A 26,967-nucleotide genomic window follows, 5' to 3' on the forward strand; every position below is an offset into this window, starting at 1 on the left:
GAGACAGTGGCATGGGGAAGGTTTAAGTGCTAAACCTTTTTTTTCTTGGTTTGAAAAAAAAATTCTCAAAATACAAAGGTCTGTGCTGCAAATCTGAAGATCTTGTTTTCCAGTCTGGTTTGATCTAGAAAAGGAGTGAGGTGTTTCACCTAATGACTTGCCATTTTAAGTTTGCCTCGTAGAATAATTATGGATCAAAACCTATGTTGGAAAGTTAAGCACTAAAAAATTAGGAAATTCTAGAACTTTAAGAGATTAACATCAAAATTTAAGATAGCAGTTAGAGAAAATTTAATTAACCATGTCATTTTGCCTATACATGTACTCTGAGGTGGGGATGAGGCGTTATAATTTAATTAAAACACCCGTTTAATTAAATCACCCTCAGCATCTCATGTATTCAGCCTCCTGTGTTTCAAAGTGCCCCCGCCACCATTTTAAAACACCGGAGATGCTGCAGCACGCAGACTCGATTAATCAAGTCTGGTCCAATGCGGTCTAATCAGAATGTGTCAGAGCACGTGTAAAAGTGCCCTGAGTTACAGGACCCCATGGTGAATGTCTAAGCACTCTTTTATAAAACATTAAAAAAAACCCAAAACAAAAAAATTTAAAGATTAAGATTATACTGCGTTCAGGAAAAACTCCATGGTAGAGTTGGCATCCTGGAAATGTTCTCCCAATCTGTCAGTGTCAGGAAGGAATACATCCTGATGACAAGCAGCCAGCTGGACAGATTTTTAAGTAAAAAAAAATAAAAATTGAGAGAAGTCCCTGTTTCGTTCAGACCCTGTAAACTCAAACGTCTGTAGGCGTTGACTCTGTTTTCCATTTTTATACCATTTGTTTTTAATTACAGCTGTATGTTTCTAGAACTGAAATTGGAGACCACCTAGGAGATGAAATTTTAACACTAAATAATGTATTGGAGAGTAAGTAGAGTCTTTCTGAAATTCATCTGTAAAAGCAATTTATAAAGCAGGAAACAAAGCAGATGTTTAATGGCAGAGAAGCTCACAATCATAAGTTAAAATTGTCTTCAGAGGCAGGGCATTAGACTTTGCTTTCACCACATGTTTTCTCTCTCTCATCGGAGCCAGTCCAGTGCGTAGGGTAATCTGTTCAATTCTTAAAATTAATTGCCTTTTGATATCTCAGTTCACTGGTGGACACACTCTGTCTTGAAGCGTTTGACTCACTTTACCATTGAAAATCTTTATGACCGTTTCTTTGAATGCTGATCTTACCAATACCCTATTGTCTTGCTCCCATTTTCATAAGGGATGGAACTGTTTGCCAAGTTAGTCTCCTGAATGACTTCTGTCACTTTTGAGTTCGGTCAGATTGCTTACTGGGAAATACTGGCTAATGTTTTGGAAGAATTGGAGCATTGGCAAACTGATTATGGCAACACTTGCATACTTCGTTTACAAAGATGTACGATTTAGATCTTCACAGGGTGTGGGGAAGTGGGAGGAAACAACACAATAATTACTTTAATCATTCCTCAGTTTCCCTTGCTCTTAGTGATGGTGGTGATAATACTCATCTTTAAGTGCTTTGAGCTCTTCAGTGCTCAATGTTTATTATAGAGTTTTTTTTCTTCTTCAAATGTTAACTTGGCTTAACTTGATTTATATTCTGAGAACTGTTAGAAACAGATGCTTAAAAAGGTGTTGTTCCTGTCTGTGGTTTAGATTCTGTTAATTTTGTCTTCATAGAAATAAAAATGCTTTCTTGAAAATCCTGGGTCTTGGATCACTAAATCGTTTCCAAACAAATGTCTGTAGAGCAGGGAAAATCCCCGTCTAGAAGCTCTGCTTTGTTTTCCTTCCAGTCCAGTCAGCTGCCCTCCAAGAGGCAGGCACACAAGTGGGTGGCAGGAACGAACAAATGAGATTGTAGCCTGTAGAAAGAGCAAATATGAGACCTTGAATTTGTTGTCTGGGGGTTTGCATGGGGCTGGGGAAGGGACATGGGAGTTTAAGCAGTTTTCTCTCTCTTGCCTACCTTTTGGGATGAGGACTTTCTGGAGTGAGAAGGGCTTCACTGGGAATCTTTTTTAGGGGACTGAAGTGATTATTTTCAAATCGAAGGGATTGCTGGGCTTGACTTGCCTTCAGATGCTCTTGAACGTGTGCTGCGTACAAATGGATTTCTGTCTGTGATCTTCCTTTCTTCTCCACTGGCCTCCATTTTATATATCTCCTCCTCCCAAAAATCCTCTTCTTTCTTATGGGCTAAGATTTGGGAAGAGTCTTGGGTCACACACAGTTGCCCCAGGCTCTGTTTTGTTGGTGCACAAAACTAAATTGTGGAGCTAGTTACTCAGTATGTAGTTAGGTTGTGGATCTCATCACAAGATGGCAGGGGCAAGAGGTGGAAAAAGGTTTCCAGATGGATTTAAGTAGTATTTGGGATTGATGGGGGGATTTACTTGTGGTTTGGACAAGGAAGTGATGGTTGGGGGATGAGAGTTGGAGCTCTCAGGTTCTTGTGCCTGTTTGGGGAATCCTCTCTCTGGGTTGTTTATGGTAAGCTGCTCTGATCCTTTTGGGTAGGGTGGGATATAAATCTAATAAATAAAATATGAGAGGAACTAGAATATCCCGAGTGAGCAGGGGGGGAGAGCATGTAAAAGCTTTCATAGCTGGGTTTAAGGCAGGCTCTATTAGGATTTATCTATTAGGATTTATTTAAGAACTTCACGGGAATAGATTTTTCCATTGCTGTCCACTATGTGGGAAGTTGTTTCATCTTCCTGGCCACTGCAACAGCTGCAGTAGCAGGGACTGGGAATAGACACACCTGGTCCTAAACTGCCAGGTGCACTAGGTGCTGGCTGGTTGGGAACATGCTGGCACTTCTGTTTCAGCCCCTGCTGCTGCAGCTGCTACCAGGTTCATGGAGAAGAATGGATTACATAGCTGCTTTGGCCCGCTCCTGTGGCTCCTTCAAGCATCCACAAGCTCACTGTACTTCTGGATGCTCCTAGCAATCTGCTGGGTTTTGGAGCTTGGTGGGCCACACTGGGGAGCAGCTGCAATGGCAGGAACTGGAACAGGGGTTCCAGTATGCTCCCAACCAGACAGGGACTGGCGGAGCAGTCAGGTAATGATCCATTTGGGGCTGTGCTTGCTAGATTGCAGTGTATTAGAGATGCTCTGCAGGTAGGAATCTTCTGCTGGGATTTGGCGTGTCAAGGGGACCTGCCTTCATTCAGTGCATGAGCAAGGGCTGCTTTCCCCCCACTCCCTTGGATGTGCAGGGCTGGGGACTGTCTCTCCTTGGGGTTTGCAGGGGGACGGGCTGCTCTGGTGGGTGCTCCATGAGTCCTTCCCACTGCCAAGAGACTGCCAGGAGCTGGGAAGAGTCCAGTAGTCCTTGTGCATGTGCTTTGTGAAGGAGCCATGCATCATCATGTTGCCGCTGAAGATCAGTCCCATAGTAAATGAACACACTACCCCTCCTCATGACTGACCTGTGTCAATTTGGCCGTCCGTTACTGAAAGGTTACTGACCCTTGGTCTAGATGGGTTATCAGTCTGATCCAATAAAGTACTTCCTGTGGAGTCTCAATTTGAAGGTCTCCTAGGATTGTGGTGATTAAATTGGCCAAATCCCTTCAGTCTTGCTGTACTAAAATCCTTTTAGATGACTTGAGGACGTGTGGGACAGCCAGACCTCCCCGGAACAAATCTGTTTTGTATTTGAATCCCTAGAGAAATTTGTGCTTCTGCAGGCAGCTCTCTTGATTTTTTTTTAGGCAGAAATCCTACTGAGAACATGTGGGATGATCTCTAATTACCACACAATAACATCCTGGGGAAAACATCCCATAAGGAGAGACTTGAGCTTTAGGAGCCTTTTGAGTCACTTTAAAGCAGCCAAAGTGCACTTCTGTTTTAAGGTGGTTCTGACAGCAGAAAAGGGTGCTAACTCAGGGTAGTTCATGAATAGGGAAGGAGTGATTCCTGACCCTGCTAAACTGTGGTTTTGCTCTGAACCTCCAGGTGCTTTACTGCTGGGCTGAATAATTTATTAGACATAAATACTTTGCATATCTATGACACCTTCCACCCAAAGTCATCCAAAGCACTTGGATGAACTGTAAGGAGAGAATTTTTACCTGACCCTTTCATAAAGAACTCTGCATTGATAGGTCATACCAGAATTCACTCTTCCTCACTTGTTCACCCTTCAGAGTTCTTTGATAAATTGTATTTCAGAGGAGAAACTAGGAGAAAGCACAGGCTTCCCTTCAGTGCTGTTGGCACAAGGTGGTTTGGGTAATAGATAAGGGATGAGATGAACAAGGGTGAGAGAATCATTGGCAGAGAAAGAATTAGGTGGGGATGGGCAATGCAGCCAAGAGACAATATAATAGGTGAAATAAGTGTGTTAGAGCCTGTGGGGTTCTGATAAGTGTGTGAAAAGATGCTGGGATAGATGAAGCTGGAAACAGGCAGGATGGGAAGGGGTTGGAAACTATATAGTAAAGCAATTAAAACCCTCTCAGATTTTTCCCATCCTTGAGCTGATGCATTAACTGTTCCCTGGCCTGGTTCCTTTCAGATATCGTATGCCACCCACTTTTTTGTTTTGAAATTCTGACCACAGTGTAAACACCTGTGAAATATAAATTGGTGTCTCCAGGACACAGATGAGAGTTTAAAGTTATGGTTAGCACAACAGTGCATTTGATCTTTCTCAAAGGTACCTGAGTGCCAGTGGAAGAATAAGGAGCAGGATTAATATCTGACTCGACTGTTTGCCTGCTGGACTCTCTTCCTCCTTGGCTCTGTTGGACAGAGGGTAAAGTGCCTCTTGTGATAGTTATTCTCTTTCTGGTCAGAAGCTGACAGTTGAACATTCAGCTCAATATGCATAACCTGAAAACAAAATCCCTTTTCATAGTGATCCATGGTGAAATCTCTCCAAACTTTTTGATTGGGGTGGCAGAGAGCAGCTTTTCCAAAGACTTGGTGAATTTCATATGGACTAGATAGTGGGTGTGTCGATACATGTTATTAATCTGAAGCAATAGACTCCAGAGCATTTTGCCCTGAAGTTTATTGTTCCCAGGTATACCGTTTGCATGTGTGCCTGGAACTACAGCATGTTGAGCTGAGTTGGAGCAGCCCTGGCTGGCAGAGGGTCTGGGAGGTCAGCATGCCAGCCTGGGGCTGCTCCAACCTGGCTCAACGTGCTGCAGAGGAGCTGGCTGGGGCACAAGGGTGCTCCAATGTGGGGCTAGCTAGCAAGCAACCCCCCTGACTGAAGCACCCTTGTGGACCAGCTGACTCCTCCAGTGTCTACACGTGCGTAGCTGTGGAGTAAAAAAACTCTGCAGCAGGAAGTACTTTTATTTACAAGTTATACCCTGTTGTGGATTTAATTAGTTTACTCCTGCCTAATAGCACATGTAGATGCCATGACACTTACTGCGGATCTAATTAGACAATTGCAGTAAATGTCCAGTGTAGATGTGACCAGTAGGTTGGGGAAATGGAAGTGAATGAACTCCACTTCTTAGTATGAGGGGTACAGGTTGTAGCTGTGTTGGTTTAGGGGTATAGGTAGACAAGGTTCTTTGAGTAAATCCGATATCTTTTATTATTATTTGTTCTAATATTAATATTAGACAAAATCTCCTTAATGATTACTTTGTATTGGTTTTCCACCAGCCAAAGGGGATCACCCTGCCTGACAGGACTCAGCACTACCAGGGTAAGGGAGATCATATGCCTATGATTGGCAAAGATCTTGTGAGGGAACAGTTTGAGAGGCTGGACATCCACAAGTCAGCTGGCCTGGATGGAATGCAACCAAGAGTGCTAAAAGAGTTGGCTGACATCATAGCGTGACCAATGGCAAGGATATTTGAGACCTCGTGGCACTCGGGAGATTGGAAGAGGGCCAATGTGGGGGCTTGAAGATTGGAAGAGGGCCAGTGTGATGCCTATCTTCAAGAAAGAAAGGAAGGAAGGAAGATCCAGGGAAATGCAAGCCAATCAGTTTGACCTCAATCCCTGGAAAGATCTTAGAAAAAAATCATCAAAGAGACCATCAACAACAGGCTAATGGAAGGCAACATTCTGAGAGAGAGCCAACATGGCATCATTTTGGGTAGGTCTTGCCTGACCAACCGCATTTCCTTCTATGACCAGGTGACGTATCATGTGGACAAAGGAGAAGAGGTTGATGTCCTACATTTAGATTTAAAAAAAAAACTTTGACTTGGTTTCCCATGATGTCCTTATGGTAAAATTGGGGAACTGTGACCTCAACAACCTTATGGTCCGATGGCTGGGGAACTGGCTCCGTGGTTGGACCCAGAGAGTGATAGTCGGTGGAACTGAGTCAACATGGCACACGGTGACCAGTGGCATCCCCGAGTGCTCATAAATTGGACCAGTAGTCTTTAATATATTCATAAATGATCTAGATTCAGGTGTCATAAGTGGACTGGTTAAGCTTGCAGACGACACCAAATTATGGGGAAGTGCAGTCATATTAGAGGATAGGCTGGTAATTCAGGCTGACCTGGACATGCTCACAAGATGGATGGATCAAAACCCAGTGACATTCAACACAGAGAAATGCAAGGTACTCCACCTCAGGAGAAAAAATCCACATCATAGTTATAGGCTTGGCAGTGCTACACTCACTACCACCACGACCAAAAGAGACTTGGGGGTCACGATGGACCAAAAGAGACTTGGGGGTCACGATGGACCACAAGATGAACATGAGCCAGCAATGCGATGCCACAGCTGGCAAAGCGAATAAAATTGTCTTGCATCTACCAGTGCATCTCAAGCAAGACCCAAGAAGTCATCCTCCTGCTTTACTTGGTTTTGGTGAGGCTGCAGCTGGAGTACTGCATCCAGTTCTAGGCTCCACACTTTAGAAAGGACGTGGAGAAGCTTGAGAGAGTCCAGAAGAGAGCCACATGCATGATTAGGGGTCAAGAGAGCAGGCCTTATAAGGAGAGCCTGAGAGGCGTGGGACTCTTCAGCCTGGAGAAGTGAAGGACTCAGGGCTGGCTTGGTAGCAGCCTATAAGTACATAAGCGGTGTGCATCAGGAACTGGGAGAATGTCTGTTCACCAGGGCACCCTAAGGGAAGACAAGGTCTAACGGTCACAAACTGCTGGAAGACCATCTTAGACTGGACATAAGGAAAAACGTATTTACTATCTGAGTCTCCAGAGTCTGGAATAGACTCCACCCAGAAATGGTGCAAGCACCTTCTCTGGATACCTTTAAGAAACGCTTCGATGCTTATCTTGCTTGGGTGATCTCACCCCAGCTGACTTCCTGCCCCTGGGGCGGGGGGCTGGACCTGATGATCTTGCGAGGTCCCTTCCAGCCCTAATGTCTATGGAATCTATGAAATTATTAGTTGGTCTAATAAAAGATTTACCCAAAGAAGGTTGAGTTTTTAGTATGTTGTTTCATACCATGTTTCTTAAAACCAGCAAGGTAGGTTTGGAGGCATTAAAGGGCAGCCCCCCACGATACAAAATCTGTTGGCTTTATAGTGTATCATATACTGTACTACAGGAATAGAGTTTGTTAGGTTAATAACAACATTAAACCAAAAGAGGGATATTAACATTCCATTTCTGAAAATTCCCTTCCTGTCTTGCTGTGTGTTGACAGAAGACTAGACCCTTGGATAATTACTATTTAAATTCTATACCTTTATGGTGCTTAATGTGGCCTTGGGAAGGAAACCTAACAACCATTTCTGTTTTCACTTCCACAAAAGCAAACTAATTCCTGACCTACTTCACACAGGCTTTGAGGATTAGTTAATTTGTACAGTCCATGGAAAGCAGTTTATGGTGCTAGAAGTACTAAGTAAGGAAATGTGTGTTATAGGTAGAACACTGTTGACACTATTTTAAAGTAGTTTGATTCTTAGGTTAGGGGTTTTCATATAAATGTGTTATCTGGCAATTAATGTATTTTAAAAAATCCTTTGGATGTGTACCAGACTTACAGCTATTTTTGTATAATATGAAAACAGTTATTATAGTAGGGTAATAAAATTTGGATGTTTTGTCTGTTTGAAGTTAAATATCTTTCTATTAAGGCTCCTTATATTCAGCTTTAGAAAAGGGATTATATCTCTCTTCTTACAGTTATGCAATACAGAGGGGTCCCAGGACAGAACTAACATTCTTCTGCAAAATCAAACTGGAGGCCTGCATGGTTTTTTTTTTTCAATGTTGTTTATTCCAGAACAAACATGGGCACAGTGAAGCCAATGACATGTAACATTGTCAGCCCACTTTAAATATGAATTGTTTGACAAAGTGAAACACAGGTTAATTGCCCAGTTTATAGTCGCTCTAGGTGCTGACAGACATGAAACAACGCCCCCCCCCCCAGTGCTTTACCAGGAGAGGCATCCATTACTTTGACCCAGCTCTGCAGTGTCTGTATAGTTTGGGTGCTTTAACAGGGCTTTTTGGCACTTTTATCTAATAGCTGATTCAATCAGCTATTTAGATAAGAGCACCAAAAAGCCGTGCTGAAGCACCAAATCTATACAGATGCTGCAGAGCCAGATCAAACTAACTTGATCCCTCTCCCAGGCATGTGCTGTGTTTGATGTGAAGGTGTGCCAAGCTGAAAGTAAAGCGCTGTTTTAGTTTTTTCCCATGTCTGTAAGCAGCCTGAATTTTGAATGGTGTGTCTATAGGTTTATAACCTGTGTAAACCAGGTAAATGGCATTCTGTAATTTGGATTATGGCTTTCTTCCAGGAGTGTTAGAGCTTTTTGTTTTAAGTGCAGTAATTTTATCTTGTAAGTGGCAGACCTTTATAGGCTCAGAAATTGTCATTAGGGCTGTGCGAAACACCATTGTTTCATTTCGACATCCGTTTTGCCATTTTGAAGGGACAGTTTTTGTTTCGTTTCGAAGCACTGTCCTGTTTTGTTTTGTCGAAACTGTTTTGCTGTTTCGACTCGTTTCGATGTTTCACCCATAGGCTATAATGGGGAATTATGAAAATGCCTAAAATGTTGTCATTTATTGCCTGATTTGATTTGATGCAAATTGCAGGGATGGTAGCCCCTTCTGAGGGCATGAAGCCTGCCAAGTTTCAAGGAGATAGGTGCAGAAGTTTCTCGGAAACTGTACCTCAAATCTTGAAAACAAAACTTGCTGGCAGTGGCAGCCTCCTGTCATCCGGCATGCAGATCCAGGGGATTGCACCTCTGGGAGCGCTGCAGGGCTGTGCCAGACTCTTCCTGGGGTGTGGGCCCCTGGATCTGTGTAGGATGACAGGAGGCTGCTGCTGTCACCTGGGACCAGTGCTGGGTGCGGCCCACACCCAACTCCGGGGAAGACGGATGCTGCTGCTGGCTGCAGGCAGCAGCTGCAGCCTCCTGTCAATCGGGTGCACATCAGGGGGCCTGCATCCCCAGGAGGAGTCTGGCATAGCCCCGCAGCACTCCTGGGGGTGCGAGCCCCCAGATCTGCATGCTGGATGACAAGAGGCTGCCGTTTTGGATCGGTGCTAGGCGCAGCCCACACCTGGCACACCTCCATGGAGCTCAGCCTGGCAGCAGGAGGCAAAGCTCAGTCCCACCTCTGCCCGCCTCCCACCACTGGGCTGCGCTCCGAGCGGCTCAGTAACCCTATGGAGCTCAAGACACTGCTTGGAGCTGCTTGAAGCTGAGCCTGTTGGCAGGAGGCAGTGCATAGTGCCATCTCCGTGCTCCGCCTCCTGCCACCGGGCTGAGTTCCATGGGGCTGTAAGCCACTCAGAGCTGAGCCCTCTGCCTCCCGCCACTGAGCTGAGTTGCATGGGGGTGCGAGCTGCCGGGAGCTGAGCCTGGTGGCAGGAAGGGGAGCACAGCCCCGGTGTCGCACTCCACCTCTTGCCACCGGGCTGAGTTCCATGGAGCTGGGAGCTGAGCAGCCCCATGCGAGCTCACAGCTCTATGGAACTCAGCCTGGTGGCAAGAGGAGGGCAGAGCCAGCGCTGTGCTCCACCTCCTGCCACTGGGCTGAGCTCCATGGGGCTGGCAGAGCCGACTGGAGCACAGTCTGGAGGTGGGAGGTGGGCAGAGCTGGTGCTGCGTTCTGATCGGCTCCACCAGCCCATCGGAGTGCAGCCCTATGGTGGGAGGCAGGGAGAGCCAGGGCTGTGTTCCCCGCTGGGCTGAGCTACATGGGGCTGCAAGCCACTTGGAGTGCAGCTCTGGCTCTCCCCTGCCTCCCACCACTGGGCTGCTTCGAAGCTTGAAATGTTTTGAAATGTTTCAAGTGCCCTCATTTTATTTTGAAGCTGTTTCGATGCTTTTTGTTTTATTTCGATTTCACTGTTTCGAGCTCGAAACACATAGAAACATCTTTGAAACTAAACGCTTGGTGAAATTTCACACAGCTCTCTTTGTCATTGCTTCTATAATTAAATCTTTCTTTTTTCTTTTTCTAGTGCTGAGTTAAAGCTCTTGGAAGAAGCCACCATATCAGTCTGCAAGTCTTTAGGTAAGCGATTATTTTGATGTCTCCATTTCTTTTTGCATTTTGTATGTTGTCAGCTTCTCTGCTAAACTGCAGTGTTCATATAAACTTCTGTGTCTGTTGTGTATTAATTTCATCCATCTGTTTTCTACCAGTAAGATTTTTTAAAATTATCTTTATCCCCCAAATAACAGGTGGAAACGTTCTACTTGTATGTGCCATTTGAACGTAAAATTGTCACTACTGCTTTATTCTGTGCGCTTCCAAAGAAAGGATGTGGCTTGGGCACCAGTTGCTGAGCAGACTTCTTTCACATAGTGATTTTTAAAACATTGTACATTCAGGGGGAATGATGATAGAGAAGAAGTACAGGGTGTCATACGTATGATGTAGAGTCCATGTTGAATTAGAAGATAATTCTGTAGCTAGCTTCTCATTTTCAATTTTTAACTTAGTGTTTAGTCTTACTACACTATTAAAACATCGGAATTATTAACTGGGTAAATGCTAATAAATAGGAATTATCTGAGGAGCTTGTGGAAGCAAGGGCTAGTAAAAAAAACAACTGAGTAATAGAAGGATATTTCTAAAAGGAAAATTTTACTCTGAAGATCAAGCATGTTTCACTGACAGTGAGATCTCTTGGGTTCGGGAGTAATCTTGCACAAAGTAGCATGGATTTCATTGTTTCACTTTTTGCAGTGGTAAAAATGGGGACAGAAGAATCTTAAAGGTTTTTTCCTTCCTTAGCTACATGTTCTGAAAAATAGGTGGGGATGTACTCGTGTGTCCTAGAACTGTGCAGACCTTAAAAACTATATTCAATCTATCTTTTGTTCAAAATAATTATCATAATATTAAATTACAAATGCCATGTATTCTTTCATATCTCTCCTCTAGTTGAGAACAATCCTCGGTCAGGAAATCTTGGAGCGTTGATTAAAGTCTTCCTTTCTAGAACCAAGGAGTTAAAAATTTCAGCAGAATGTCAGAAGTAAGTTACCAGAGCAATGTGGTGTATTATGTTCCACGTTTTAAATGTTTGTTTTGTTCATAGTCCTTGAGTACTGCCAGGAGGGCTGCTCTTTACATGCCTTTAATCAGAAAAGTGAAAATTTAGGTTCTGTAAATTTTTGTTTTTGCTTGATGTAACTTTCCCTTTAAAAAGAAACGTGTATCTTATACATTTGAAGCACTGGGAATGAAACATAAGAAAATTTCCATTCTCGGTTTTATATATTATATTTTCCTTTGTGTGACTGGTTCTAAATGATGTGATAAACATATGTTTTTAAATACCTTTGGATTAATCTTCCCTACCCACAATTCAGGTCTGGGGCTTTGCTGTCCCCATTGTTTCCTGTGGGTGGGCATGACAGACAGTAAAAATGCTACACAAATTGTCCTCTACTGGATTTACAGTTTGTGACTCAAAACTCCTTGGAGCATAAATAAAATTTAAGAGCATGGCTGATGAGCTAAGGATTTCTGTAAGCGTTCTAAAATGTAGGTGCAATGGCTGCTACTGCACACTTGTTTTTCATCTTAAGTGCTTATTTTTAGACATAAAAAACCAGCTGACATCTTTTTAGCTAAATCTATTTATTATAAAGCTGGTGCATTATCCCTAGAGTATCTGGAGCTGACCAGTCTAGAATAGGAAACCATCTAAAATTCTATGGTTTTCAATTTGTATGGTGAGATCTACACCCTTCCTCCCAGCAAGGAAGATATTTCAGTGTTTTTCCAGTGATTACAGGGGTATAGGTTGTATAGTCATATTGGTCTAAGGAAATGGGCAGACAAGGTTCTTTGTGTAAATCTGATATCTTTTATTAGACCAACTCAAATAGCTAGAAAACTTTTTTTTTTGCAAGCTTTCGGGTATAAATACCCTTCATCAGGCTTGCTTTCCAGTGATTATTCTTTTCTGGAAGTGTCTGTGTCTGCAGGAAGGTGTTCGCAGAGAAGGAAGCTGAAATCTTGTAGATGCCTCAACCTCTCCTAATCATTTTAGATCCAGGGCTCCCTCCTTGTCCAGAAAGACTCATCTCTGAAGGGATGGCTTGTGCTTTATTGTCCCTGCAACCACTTTGACAGAATAAGCTTTAGCAGGCACTGAATATGTTGGCTGAGTCCCCCTGCAGCTGCTTGTAGGGACTCTGTGGACAGTACTGCAGAGAATAGCTGGTCTTGGCTGCTGTGCCTTTGAGGTCTGCAGAGCTTCTTCCATGTAGAATGATGTCACCTGGGAAAAGTGCATGGAGGGAAAGGCACACAACTCAGGGAGGAGTTCTAGACAAGGTCCATGTGCAAGCTGCCTCCTATCCTGGAAGCAGTACTGTGACTTGTGAAGCTCTTTGGATGGGCTAATTAGCCAGTGTGCAGCACTTCATGGGCACGACTAACCTGCTGGTGGCTTGGGACGCAGCCTGCGTTTGAGTTTGTTGCTGTTTGGTGCAGCAAGTTTGCCATGTAGAAATGCCTTGAGAGTCCACCCTTTGAATCGCTCAGGGGTGCCTTGCCTTTGCCCTGCCCAGGTCACTGGGACCTGTCTTCTGTAGCACACCCCTGGTGATGATCATGGCTGAATATTAATGCGTTGAATATCATTGACTCTTGTTTCTGTTTCTCTTGTAGCCACCTCTTTATTTGGCAGGCCCACAATGCATTGTTTATTATTTGCTGTTTGCTAAAAGTGTTCATCAGTCAGATGACAGAAGAGGAACTGCAACTTCATTTTACATACGAGGAAAGAACACCTGGCTTATATGGTAGGTCTATAATATTGTCAAGGAAACAGATGAGAATTGTTGAAAAAGTTTTTACTTAGGTGCTGTCCAGCTTAAGGTTCTTGGGCTTTATCTTAAAATTAGAAATTATGAAGCAATCAGCTGCATGCAGAGATGTTTTCAGCCATACTGAAATGTTTTCAGCATGGGGATACTTTGATCATGAGGAGAAACTGAAAGCATGTGGGGCAGGAATTTCAAAAACATTCAGCTTCGGTTCCCATTCAAGTCTATAGTAAAATTCTAACTTTAATTCATTGGTACAGTATATGAGCTAAGCCAGTGCTGAGTGAATGTTGAATCTTTCCCTTGGCATCTGTCTCCAGGGTGCTCAAAGCTTCCAGAAAGTAGTTGACTGTCTGGATTTTCTACTGAAGACAATGGGGCAGTTTTTCACAAAGCCCAGGGAGGCATGTGGCACCTTTTTACTATAAAGATTTTTCATTTTTTCTTTTAAAAAAAATAAAGGCAGAGCATTCTCCATTCAGTTCTCCACAGCCTAGCATTTTACAGCTTACTTAAATTTCTTTTGCTTCGTCTTCAAGTTTAATCTTGATTCAGTTTTTAAACTTAGACAGTGGATGTCTTCAGGATCTTACTAAGCATTCTGTGGTCTCAAGGTAGCTTTCAGCACTGTATAAGGTACCACAGTTTGGTGTGCATGGAGTGAGTGTGCACCTATTTGAGAAGAATTCCACTTGGAAAGAAACCATCTGACCAGAAGATGGTGCTGTCCCTCTCTGCTCTGTGCTATGTAAAAGTTGTCTGCTCAAAAGAAGAGAACTTAGTAAAGGCAGTGTCAGGGCTGCTGTGTGAAATAGTATCCATCCACCAGCTCTGCCACTGCCTCCACTAGGTTCTTGGCCTTCTGACCAGATCTGCTTTATTTGAGTACATGAGAGATGCCAAGATCAAAAGAGCCCTTTGCCTAGGCCACAGCCATACTTAGAGCAAGTCCTATCTGTTATACTACCACTGGTAGGAAAGATGATGTTACAGCTATTTGGGAAACTGCATGCTCAGTAGTTTGAGGGGATTTGGTTGAGGCATTTGGTTGCCTAAATCACACAGTCATGTTCCGTAATATTTAAAGATTAGTCCAATCTTTTTTCCTCTTCCCTTTAATATTTATGAGACTCATGTGTGGCCTAGTGGATATAGCTCTAGGAGTCGGGAGACCTGGCTTTGATTTTTGGCTCTGCCACTGAGTGACCTCTGGTACAGATCACTTCCTCTTTCTCTGCCTTAGCTTCCCTATCTGTAAAATTGACATAATATACTGACCTCCTTTGTACAGCACCTGGAGATTTAATGATGAATAGTGCTATGTTAAAGGTAGGCTTTCATACTGACAGTAGATTCTTTTTGGTATCGCAAAGATAAAAGCAAAATGTTTTCCTCCGTTATCTGACCTGGGTGGTCAGATCCATTGCATCTCTAATTTCTAGTGCCATGCAGGATGCCTGGTGATCAGTAGCAGTGTTTTGGTGTGTAATGTAAGAGACGTCTGTAGGAGAGGGGGTGATGTGTTCAGTGGGGAGATCTCCCCAGGGATTGAAGCAGAGTAATAGAAATGGGTGGGCAGGGAGTGGTGGGGTGGGTAGGAGAAGGTTTCTTGTAACTGGATGCGAGTGGCAGTTGGGAGGCCTGATTGGGATTGGCAGGAGGGTTTGCTTGTGGGGGTTTAGGCAGGGAGGGAAGAGAATTGGACCTCACCAGTTTTGTGGGGGTGTTTGGGGAATTCTGTCTGTCCCTGATTGTTTATTTTAAGCTGCTCTGAGCCTTTTGGATAGGGCAGGAGATAAATCTAATAAATAAATGTTGGTTTGATTCCTGGTGCTTGCCATTGCATGCCCTGGGGCACACATTAGCAAACCCTTAATCCTCTGTGCTCACGATGATGATGTGCTATAATCTCCATCAAGTTCAAAATAGAAATAGAGCAAATTTCTGCCAGAATGTGAACGGGAAGCATCTAAGGAAAGACATTCTGCTTCACGGGTATCTTTGTGCTTCAAGAATGCAGCCACTGGACTCCTTTCCTGCCTATGTGGTTGGAATTCCTCCTCTTAGTTTTATAAATGATATAGTGCAGAGCTGTTCTGAGCTTTAAAAGGGATTTAGAATTGTGTGTGAAAAAGGAATATAATTTCATAATAAAACAAAACAGGAATACAATAAGAATAGCTTTTACAAAAATATCAAGGGGAGGAACAAAGCAGCACTGTGAATACAGTTGACCCATTAATAAAGGAAGTTGGTAACACTTCCTGTGCTGCTTTCCCCTTCCCTGCTTTTCATTAACACAACCACACGACCATATCGACATGTATGTAAGAATCATATAATTAAAATACATTCTTGTGGTGCAAAATGTGATTAGCTATGCAAATGTTTCAAAGGTGCTGCCTATTTGGTCTTGCTGAGAAGGAGGACAGGACTGTCTCGTGCTGTCTTTCCATTTTTTAATGGACTTATTTTCCAGTGTAGTGTACTTGTGGTGTTTTTCTTTTATAGTTCTCTTGAGTTAGTTGTAGCATGGCAACCAGATGGGATAAAAATTTTGATACTTGTCTTTTAGCAAAGCAGATATAACTTTTCCATGATGAATATGTACCATATTCTTTCTCTCCATTCTCTCTTGGTTGTGGAGTTGCCCATTTGCGTTTTGGCAGTCATGCTGCTCACTTGAGGTGGGTTCAGGGAGATCTATAGTAATCCACATTTGGAAGCTGGGAAATGTCCTGAGAAGGAAAACTTCAGGTTAAGTGCACAAGCCAGCTATTGTGCAAACTTTTTTTCTTACTGATATCCAGAAACTGTATAAATACAGCCCATCCAGCATAGCTGAGAGTATGAACTGGGTATTTTTGGTAAATTCAGATGGAGTGGAATATGCTTTGGTGCAGTAATTTTGTCTAAAGTCTCTCTTGTTGCCAAAGAGAAGGAGATGGATGTGGGTGTTTGTCCTTTATTCTGATCTCCACTTCTGGAAATTCTGTGCTTTCGTGTCTCTTCCAGTTTTTAATGTACACAGATTTTGAGATTTTCTTGCAGGGTTCAGATGAGGCATAAATTTTGACTAAAATACCCTTAAGCTTAGGAGGAATCTGTGTCCTTTCAGTCACAGAGAATGAAGAAAAACTTTTCGTTTGACAAAAGCGTAGGAAAGTAAGTTTAGGTTGAATACTAGAAAAGTTTGATCCATTAAAAGGTAAAATAGTCTCCCAGTGGGAGGGATAGAAACCCATTGCCTGGGATGTTTAAATCTGCACTGAACAAAGCACTCAGTTGGAAAAAGTGCCCTAGGGAGCAATTGTTCTTTGTTTGGGGGGGTGGATTTTACAACCTGCTACAGCTGTAATGCAAGTTCTGTCCAAACACTTCAGAGAGCCTGTGGAAAAGTAAGAAATAAAGAGCTGATCTTCCTTTAGCAACTTTCTCCCCATCGCTTACAGGTCTGTATCACAAAAGGGCCTTTTGAGTGCGTTTGGATATGTATGCACTGCATTCACAGTTCTAGAGGGAGCAATCCTTGTTACAATGCTTTATTTACCAAACAAGGACTTTCATTACGCTGTCACATAACAAGATGCTTTCAGTGCACACAGAAGGAGGCAGAGTCATGGTTAGCATGGGAACCTTGACTCTGAATTTCCTGGCTTTATTGTATAGGTATGGTTGAGATTCTAATCACATGTGGCTTATTGCATCGAACCAATTACTTTGGTTTCTTCCGAAAGAATGGCTGATGTCAGAGTTCTAATACGACGTGTGTGGGTTGTGGAAGAGCCTCCACAGCTATCTGAACATGGGGTACCCTCAAACAGTCCTTGCAGGAAGGGCATGTGTTGAGAATGTATAATAATAGTTTATGCACAGACTAGTGAAAACCATTTATTAAAATCTGTTTAACTCCTTGGCGCCTGCCTTTGCTCTGGGGAAATCAGACTTCTGGTGCCAAAAGATTAACAGCTACGTGTTGAAATGGTTTAATGTCTTTAAGCTGTGATGAGTAATCTTTAAAAATGAGGTCAGCTAGCTGATGCATTAAACAAGCAGTGCCTGCCTACAATAAACTATTACTGCAGACTGAATATGGGTTTCTACCTGGTAAAACGATACTGCTTAGTTGTATAACACAGCACAGTAAAAACAGACAGCAAAATGCCAGATAAGGAAAGTATTGCTTAATTGTTGTGTTTTAGTAGTCAAAACCACAGCAATTATATTTTTGACATTTGAGAGAGTTCCATATTTAAAAGTCTGAAAACTTACTAGTGTCAGTAAGATACCATCTATATACAGATGTCTGCATTTATACAGTCTTTAATAGTACTGGACTGTAAGTCATAGTGATGTGCATTAGTGATAAGTTTGTACATGTTGCTGTCAAACTTGCTTTAGAATTATCTTAGATGAGCAGAATTCTCTTAATGAAGAGTGTGTTTGTGTGTGGTCTGTTGGTCCGAACCAGCAGACGGGGAGTTGAGATATCTGGCTGCTTTGTTAACTTTGTCACCACTGCACTGTGGAATTGTGCCAGTTGCTTCTTTGTCTCAGGTTTCCTATCTGTAAATGGGGATAATTCTTACAAACCTCACAGGGGTCCTGTGAGACATGTCTAATGTCTGTGTGTATGTCCATGATTTGGGGGTCTTCAGCAGTTTTACATATTATTGGCATTATACATAGAAGAGTGTACATTTTAAGATGCTGGAAAACTAAACAACTCAAGTGTTATCTAAAGTATATATTAAAAATAAAAGAAAAACCTCTTTTATTTGGACATAATATGTGCTGCTTAGGAAAAAAAAAATAGCAGAATTTTATTTATAGTCTTTGGTATAGCTGTATCAGCATATAGCTGTCCAAAGTGTGTGTGTGTGTGCGTGCATGCATGCATACTAACAAAACGCCCGTCGTGAATGATGGGCTGGGGGGGGGGGGCGGGGACAGAGACTCATGTCTGGCCCTGTGCCCTCCCCCAGCCGCTCCAGGTCCAGCCCTGCTCCCCACCCCACCGTCCTGCCACCGCTCTGGGTTCTGGCCTGCTCCTTCCCCTCCCCACCCCCGCTGCTGCTCTGGGTCCTGCCCTGCTCCCCCTGCCATTCTGGGTCATGCCTCACTCCACCCCCCCCCCCACCTTCCAGCCGCTCTGCGTGGTGAGTGGCTGCGCAGGGGAGGGCTGGTGCATGGCCACACAGGGTGTGGCATGGGGAGTGCTTGCTGGCTGCATGGTGTGGGGAGCAGCCCTGGCGTGTGGCGCAGGGCACGTGGGGGGGGGGTAGCATGGTGTGGGGAATGGCCATGTTGGGAGGAGCAACCATTGGGTGCGGGCAGTGGCCCTGGGGTGTGGCGCAGGACGTGTGGGGGGGTGTGGGGCATGGCTGTGTGTGTGTGGGGGGGTGGTGCGTGGCCACAGGGGGTGGTGCGGGGAGTGCTTGCTGGGTGTAGGGAGTGGCCGCAGGGTGTGGTGTAGGGTGTGCGGGGTGACGTGGTGCACAACTGCAGGGAGTGGCATGGGGAACAGCCATGGCGCAGGGAATGTCTGTTGGCTGCGGCCGGGGGGGGGGGGGGTGTGGCACAGAGCATGGCATGGGCACCCAGTAGCTGTGCCTGTATGGCATGGGGAGCAGCCCTAGGGTGTGGCATGGGGCACATGGCTGTGCGGGGTGGGGATGGCATGCGGCCACAGGGCATGGCATGGTGAGTGCTCGGCTGCCTGGCATGTGGAGTGGCCCCAGGGTGTTGTGCAGAGCACGTGGGGTAGCATAGTATGGGGAGCAGCTATGGTGTGGGGACCGTCCAGTGGCTGTAGCTACGTGGCGCAGACAGTGGCCCTGGGGTGTGAAGAAAGAAACTGGAAGACATGTTAAGAATGTGGTGTTTTAGTGTGCTGTGGGTCAGACAACTTTCAAACTGGTGGACCTCATCCTTCAGTACAAACAGCAGAGCATTATGCTTTTAGGCCCAGAGGTCCTGGTTTTTGACTGTGCAGATGAGCTCGTCAGGGATGTGCTATGAAGTTTTTTGGTTGTTGCAATTTTCTTATGGAGACTTTGAACAGTATAGCGGAGGTTTTTTTTAGATTAAAATGAAATAATAACCATGGCTTTCAAAGATTCTAAATCCCTCTTGATATTTTTTTCCTATGACGTTTTAGCCACTACAAGCATACTAGTTGAAATGTAATGCTAACATTTTATAGGGGACTGGGCAACTTGTGAACTAAGAATGGGGTGATGGCTTACTATCTGCAGGGGTGAAATCTTGAAAATTTTAATGTTTTTAACCCAGTCTGAGTCAGTGAATGACAATGTAAAGTAAGTTGACATTTTATCAGGTTCTTATCCAATGGTCAATAACTTTTTCTGGCAGCTGGTTGCAGTGACCCAGCTCAGGTCCAGTGTGATTTCATAAGCACAGAATTCCCTCAAACCTTATGTTGATATATATTTCAGTGAGGTCCCTGATCTGAAGTAGAACCTTTTATTCTTTCAATTAACAATTGATGTTCTTAGAGTTGTTAATCAGCACTCAATTTGGTTTCTTATAGCAACTTCCACCCCTGCTAAATTGCTCATGGAACAAAGAGGCCAAAGGAAAAAGCCTACCTTTTCTCTGAAAATGCTGTCAGAGATTCCTGTAGGAAGTTCATCCTCATTGTATCGGGGCAAATGGTTCTGATGCAGGGATGCAGCCCAAAACATAGGGATGTCAAAGCTTTTTGTCGGTCTTAAAGGTTAAACCAAACAGATTTGTGTATCTGTGCAACTCCCTTCCTTCTGCCCTGCCACCAAACAGATGAACCACAGAGCACTCTTCCTGTTCCCTGCGTCTCTGGTTGCATGCTTTGCATCAGGATGACAGTGTGGCTTTTCTTGCTTCATTCTGTACTTAGTTTTTTTTATAGTTGGGGATTTTAAGCTGTAGTTTACCAGAAACTGGGAACACTTATTTCAGTCTTGGTCTTCATACTCAGTTCTCTCCTAGGACTGCTGCAGAGGAAAGTATATGGTGCAGTAAGGCAGAGAAGCGGGCAGCAGCTGGGTTTGAGGCTGTGTCTTGATGCACTCCATAGGAGCACTAGCAAACCAGTAGCTGGCTGCATCAATTTAGTGCAAACTTAGACAACCAAGTGCTTAAAATTCTGGCTGCTTGTTGGCTTGAGAGCTGTACTCTGTGGTTTGCTGCCACTGTTGGAGGTGCACTGGTGTTAACAAGACATTGTAGAAAAAGGCTGGTTTGCTTTGGGTAAAACCTTTAGCCTGTCGGGCCCTGTGTGGATGTTTCCACCAACAATTTTGTTGGCTTTGAAGATAATAGATGCCAAGAATTATTCATATCACAAGCCTATCAGTAGCCTACACTTGAAGGCTTTCCGTGGCCTCCATTAAATATGGTGTTTCAGCCTACTCTGACTTAATTTTGCATTCACCCTGTTAATTGCATGTATATGGCATTGCTTCAGGAGGTAGCAAAAATGAGAAGTTACCTTTTGATTTCCCTCAGTGTAAATCAGTTCTAATGTTATCTGGATAGATTCAGCCCTTGCTGATTTGACCCGAGGGGTTATGTGTTTCCTTGATTCAAATCTGTAATCTTTTAACACGAATGAGTATTTTGTGTATTGTCTCTATCCTGCTATTGAAAAGTCATTGTTTCTGAAAATACGTAGTGTTCCACGTTTATAGCTCTCTCACGTTATAGATTTGGCATGTATCCGTTTAATTGTCTTGACGAGTTGAGAATTAAACAAAAATGCATGTGTCCCAGTGTAGAAAAGGATACATTGTTTTAACTGAATGACATTTGATTATAAGTTTAAAAAAAAAAAAAAAAGGTAACTTCTTCCATAGTGCTTGAGTTAGGCCCCTGGCAGGTGTGAGAACTGTGGTGTGATTGGATCAGAGGAATTTTATGCCTTATCCCAGTCAGTATGGCAAGAGATGTGATATTTGGGTTGGGGCATAAAATTACTCCAATCCCAATCTTGCAACTGCAGAGCTGTGCCACCCTTATCCTGCTATCAGGGCTGGGACTGGTAATTAGATGGCTGCTGGATCTGGTTCTGGATAGTCCCAGGTCTTCCTCTAGGCCCTGGACTGTACTGGGCCAGTTTGTGACACCCCCCCCCCCCCAATACTGTCTGGACTTGGGCAGATAGACAGTTGATTTTTGGCCCGGCCCCTGGACAGCCCTGGAACTGCGCAACTGCATTTTTTAGAAATCACAGGACCCTGGCATTGGGAAGCCTCTTTCCCATCCTGGGGTCCTTGTGACAGTTGATTGCCAGCATTGGCATGGGGTTGTTACAAATTCCATTTATGCTGCCATACAAATGAGCCACAAAGAGATTCTTCATATTTTGGGGAATATCTTTGTTGCTGGTTTCCCACTTCATGGTGCCATAAATTCATAGATTCATAGATTGTGAAGCTGGAAGGGACCACTGAGATCCTCGGGTCCAGCCCTCTGCACCAGGCAGGAAAGACAACTGGGGTTAAGTGACCCCAGCAAGGTGATCGTCCAGTCTCCTCTTGAAGATTTCCAGGGTAGGTGATTGCACCACTTCTGGAGGGAACTTATTTCACAGCCTGGACACCCTGACTGTGAAGAAGTTTTTCCTAATGTTCAGTCTGAAATGGTCTTCCAGGTGTTTGTGCTAATTACTCCTAGTTTTCCCTAAGGGTCCCCAAGTGAGTAGTTGTTCACCGAGCCCTTGATATACTCCCCTGATGTAGTGGTAAGCTGCTACCAAGTCCCCTCTCAGCCTTTTCTTTTCCAGGCTGAAGAATCTCAAGTCCCTTAGCCTTGCCTCATATGGCTTTCTGTGCAAGTCTGATCATACAGCTGGCTCTCCTCTGGACCTCTCAAGCTTTTCCACGTCCTTGTTAAAGTGCGGCCCAGAACTGGACATAGTACTCCAGCTGCAGTCTCACCAGTACTGAGTAGAGCAGAAGAATCACTTGCTTGGATTTGCTGGAGATGCCTCAGTTGATGTATGCCAGACTGTTGTTTGCCCTACTGACTGCAGCATCACACTGACTGCTCATGTTCATACTGTGGTCTATTATTACACCCAGGTCCCTTTTGTTCATGGTGCTAGTCAATTTGGTGCCACCAAGTCTGTGGGTGTGTAGGGGGTTGTGCATCCCCAGGTGGAGCACTTTATATTTCTTGATGTTGAACTCCATCTGGTTCCGATCTGCCCAACTTGTAGCCTGTCCAGGTCCGCCTGTATCTGTAGCCTATCGTCAAGCATGACATGCTTCCCCATAACTTGGTGTCATCCGCAAACTTGGCCAGTGAGCTCTTTACCCCCACATCCAAATAATTGATAGGTTAAAAAGTCCTGGACCAAGCACTGACCCCTGTGGGATGCCGCTGGCCACTTCTTACCAGGACAACACAGATCTGTTCGTTAGAACTCTGAGTCCTACCGCGGAGACAGTTTCTCACCCACCTGACTGTCTCGGAGTTAAGCCCACAGTCCTCCAATTTTCTCACGATGACATCGTGTGATACCAGAGCGAAGGCTTTTTGGAAGTCAAGGTATACAATGTCAACCTCCTCTCTCTTGCCCAGGTGGCAAGTTACCTGGTTGTAAAAGGAGATGAGGTTGGTGATTCATAGCTGTAGGGTTGGAAGGGACCTAAGTAGATCATCAAGTCCGACCCCCTGCCCTGGGGAGGACAGAATACTGGGCTTATATGACCCCAGCTAATTAATTGTCACGCCTCCTCTTAAAGACCCCCAAGGTTGGAGCCAAGCACCGCTTCCCTTGGAAGTTGTTTCCAGATCCTAGCTGCCCTGACTGTGAAATAGTGTCTTCTAATGTCCAGCCTGGTGAGACAAGACCTGCCTGCAACGAAGCTATGCTTGCTGTTGTTCAGAATCCTACCTTCTGTAAGCTTATTGCGGATAGACTCCTTGATGAATTTTTCCAGGATTTTCCCTTGGATAGAAGTTAGGCTAACTGGCCTAGAGTTACTTGGGTCCTCCCACCTCCCCTTCTTGTAGATGGGCACAACATCAACCCTCTTCCAGTCCTCAGGGGCTTCTCCAGAGCACTACAAGTTGTGGAAGAGTTTTGCCAGGGGTTCCGCGATGACTTCGGCCAGCTCCTTCAGCACTCTCAGATGAAGTTCATTCAGTCCTGCTGACTTACAGGTCTAATTTTTTTAATTGATTGAATTGACTGCACGTGTAGTATTAATACTATTTGTGGCTCCGTTACTGTATTAATTGCACCATAATTGTAACTGTAATTGCCTCAGACCAGTACTTTTCCTCATATGTAAGTTCAGTGAAATAGAGGAAAATGACTTCTTCATGTTCTGTAGATTTATTTGGCTAGTTGAAATCATGCTGGACTATAAATAGACAAAATGTGTGCTACATGATGCAAACAATTTTTAAAAAATGCTTTGACTTTATTGTTTCCCCCCCCTCTCACCTACTACGGAAAAAATTTAAAATATATTGTCAGTTCGGGGGACTGTAGTAATTTTTGCAGTGTCAGCAGGTTGAAAATTCATAGAAGTTAGAAATGTTTTAGTCTGGGAATTATTTTTCATATCTTCACTTAGGCTTCACTTATGGGCAATGGTTTTAAGTTTAAGGTTAAATACTTTCAGCAATTTTAGAGTCTAGTGAACAGGAGCTACGTTGTGCTACTCATGGGAGATTCTGCATAAAGGAAGCCATGCTTCCTTGATAAAAAACTGATTTCCTTTAGAACGTGCAGTTCACTAGGTGACAATTTTAATGTGTTTTTAATAATTCAGTTGTGGAAAGAAATACTTTTGTATTATTGTGAGTATTCCCTCTGGTGTGCTTCCTAAAACTTTGACTTGAAATTAGGAGCAAACTCAGGTTAAAGAGAGTAACACTGCCATACCTTTGGTTATAATGTTTTGCTTGTTGCAAGATGTGTCTAATTGAAAATATGAAATACACCAAGGTTTGGAAAGGTATTGTAAGCTCCATTTCCTTTTATCTGATTTGGTAAAGGGTAGGATTTGTTTGCTGTCTAGCCACTCAACAGCACTTTGAAAAAAGGAAAAATGAGCATAAGTTAGATTTGCATGCATCTTTCTGTAATGTAAAATGTTAAATTTTAAAAGGACAAACCCCTGAGGAATACATTTGACACTGCTTAGGAGTAAATGGCATTGAATATCATAGGGTGCATCCAGATGAGTGTATGCCTGTGGTTTACAGTGCCGCAGACCCATCTGTAGTGTTGCAAACCGCACGCACTATGCATGCAGACATTTGCTGCACTGTTGATTTGCAGCATGGCAGCCAGATGCCCATCCAGCCTCCTCTTGAAGACCCCCAGGGTAGGGGAGAGTACCACTTCCCTTGGGAGCCCATTCCATTTTTGGCTGACACAGGGTAAGTATTTACCTCTTGGCGTTTGTCTATAATTCAGTAAATTAGGGTTATGAAAGGAGTCTTCGTTGTAGGTGTTTTTAAACCATGATATTATCTTACTGAGTTTATTTTCTTTGTAGCTGTATTTTCATGGGAAATTCAGTGGAAGTATTTACCTGACTCCAAGATGGGTTTGAATTTAAGACAACTTCCAATAATTATTCTATTCATGGAAAATTGTATAATTTTGCATGTGTAGAATCTAATTATTGGAGAGTTCTTTAAACCTGTCCTCCCCCTAGCGCACACACACACTGCTGCAGTGGCAGGGGGCTGGTGATGATGGCGGGTGTCAAGGAGCCTGACCCCTGTCTACTGGAGCCTGGCCCCCCACCTTTCCCCCTGCTGCCTGTCGCTCTCACCACTTCCCTCTCTGGTGCTTGCCCTCTGCTTCAGTCTGCCCCCTACTCTCTGCTTACCCTCTGGCTCCAGGAGGGCTCCAACTCTGGTCCACCCTGGGGCATGGAGCCGGAGAAGATCTAGCTGTTGTTTCACCTCAACCTCTGAATTTAGTAGCATCTTTCTTCTGCTTTTCTCTACAGACCAGGAATCCTATATTAATGGGGTTATGTATCTACAGTTGATGCACCTATACTTACTCTCTGTATTGTTGCAAATCCCCATTTTAGCCCATTTCACCTTCTGCCTCTGCTGACAGTGCAAGGATGTTTTAGGGTTTACTGCACAACAGACTTGTGGGAAATGCAAGTATTATTCGTTTTCTGTCACAATCCTGGCATGCGGCTTGTGTCAGTAAGTGAGAGCATGAGTTTAGAAAGCAGTGCTAGCTTACCTTTGGGGTACTGTGAGAGCAAAAAAAAGTTATATAAATATTGCTCTGTATTGTCAGCAGCCTTGAATATTGCAGTATTTGTTGTGCCAGAACCAAACACTATTTATTTTGATTTGTAATCCCAAGAAGTGCAACTGTCTTAAGGCCAAGGTATGTTTGCCACAAGTTTTAAAATAGTCATAAAAAGCTCGAATTGTTCCTTTTAAAACTAGAAAATAAACAGAGATTAAATTCAGCCAAGCAAAAACTGCAAACAGAAGCCTTCGTCATGGTTTTGATGCTCAGAAGCCTCTGGGTGATAGACTCGCAGAATACCATGAAAGTAATTAGATCTGGACTACTGAGGTTCCAGTAGGACGCAGTACTAGAAGTTGGCTGACCAGCCATTCATCTTCATTTCCTAAGCTGAGTGAAATGTGAAGTGTTAACAATCAGTGACACTGACTGAAGCACCTAGTAATCAGGTTGACTTGCAGACTTTTTAATTATCTGGACACTTTGCTCATTCTTCTGGTGTGGATTAGTTTTAAACGAGTGATTTAAATTGCCAAATGGAAAGCCTCGGTGTGGTTTTTCCATTTGGACTTCAGTTTTCTTCTAAAGGAAGATGCATTCTTATTGGTTGATATAACCAGTCCTGCATGTACATTTGCAGCTCAATTAAGCCTTCTGGGTACATCTTTTTGTTATCCATGAGACTGTGTTATAATTGTATTAATTTATTTAAGCAATCTGGTGCACTGTTTTTTGTCATACAAGAACAAAAGCAATTGCCAACTTAATGTTTTCAAATTTGTATTAATTTTACATTTTGATATGTTAGGAAATGTGGAATGATATATAGTTTTAACTGACTTGTCAAGCAGCTGCTTTAAGATGCTAACTGGAGTCTGATCCTGCTGAGATATCAAATGGTATCTCTTGGAGTTGAAGGTAGGGGCTACATTTAGCCTTCTATTTGGTACTGGTGAGTCCACATCTGGAGTACTGTGTCCATTTTTGGGTCCCCCGCTACAGCAAGGATGTAGACAAATTAGAGAGAGTCCAGCGGACAGCAGCAAGAATGGTGAGGGGGTTGGGGTACATGTCTTATGAGGACAGGCTGAGGGAGCTGGGCTTATTTAGTCTGCAGAAAAGAAGACTGAGATTTAATACAGCCTTCAACTACCTGAGTGTTTCCAAAGAGAATGGAGCTGGACTGTTCTCACTGGTGGCAGATGACAGAACAAGGATCAAGGGTCTCAAGTTGCAGCAAAGGAGGTTTAGGTTGGATATTAAGAAAAATGCTCTCACTGGGAGGTTAGTAAAGCACTGGAACAGGTTACAGAGAGAGGTGGTGGAATCTCCATCCTTGGAGGTTTTTAAGACCCGGCTGGACAAAGCCTTATCTGAGATGATCTAGTTGAGGATTGTCCTGCTTTGAGCAGGGGGTTGGACTAAATGACCTC

General features: G+C 43.7%; 1 protein-coding gene across 1 annotated transcript in view; it reads left to right on the forward strand.

Annotated features, from left to right (window-relative positions):
• DYM (dymeclin) overlaps nucleotides 1–26,967 on the forward strand; it is a 374,678-nt gene that overhangs the window by 47,998 nt on the left and 299,713 nt on the right. The window contains exons 4-6 of the mRNA XM_006259049.4: nucleotides 10,461–10,513; nucleotides 11,390–11,483; nucleotides 13,130–13,263. Coding sequence (XP_006259111.1) covers nucleotides 10,461–10,513; nucleotides 11,390–11,483; nucleotides 13,130–13,263 — 281 coding nt within the window. The remainder of the gene's footprint in view (nucleotides 1–10,460; nucleotides 10,514–11,389; nucleotides 11,484–13,129; nucleotides 13,264–26,967) is intronic.

This window comes from Alligator mississippiensis, chromosome 3 (assembly GCF_030867095.1).
Source record: "Alligator mississippiensis isolate rAllMis1 chromosome 3, rAllMis1, whole genome shotgun sequence".
Classification (NCBI taxonomy): domain Eukaryota; kingdom Metazoa; phylum Chordata; order Crocodylia; family Alligatoridae; genus Alligator; species Alligator mississippiensis.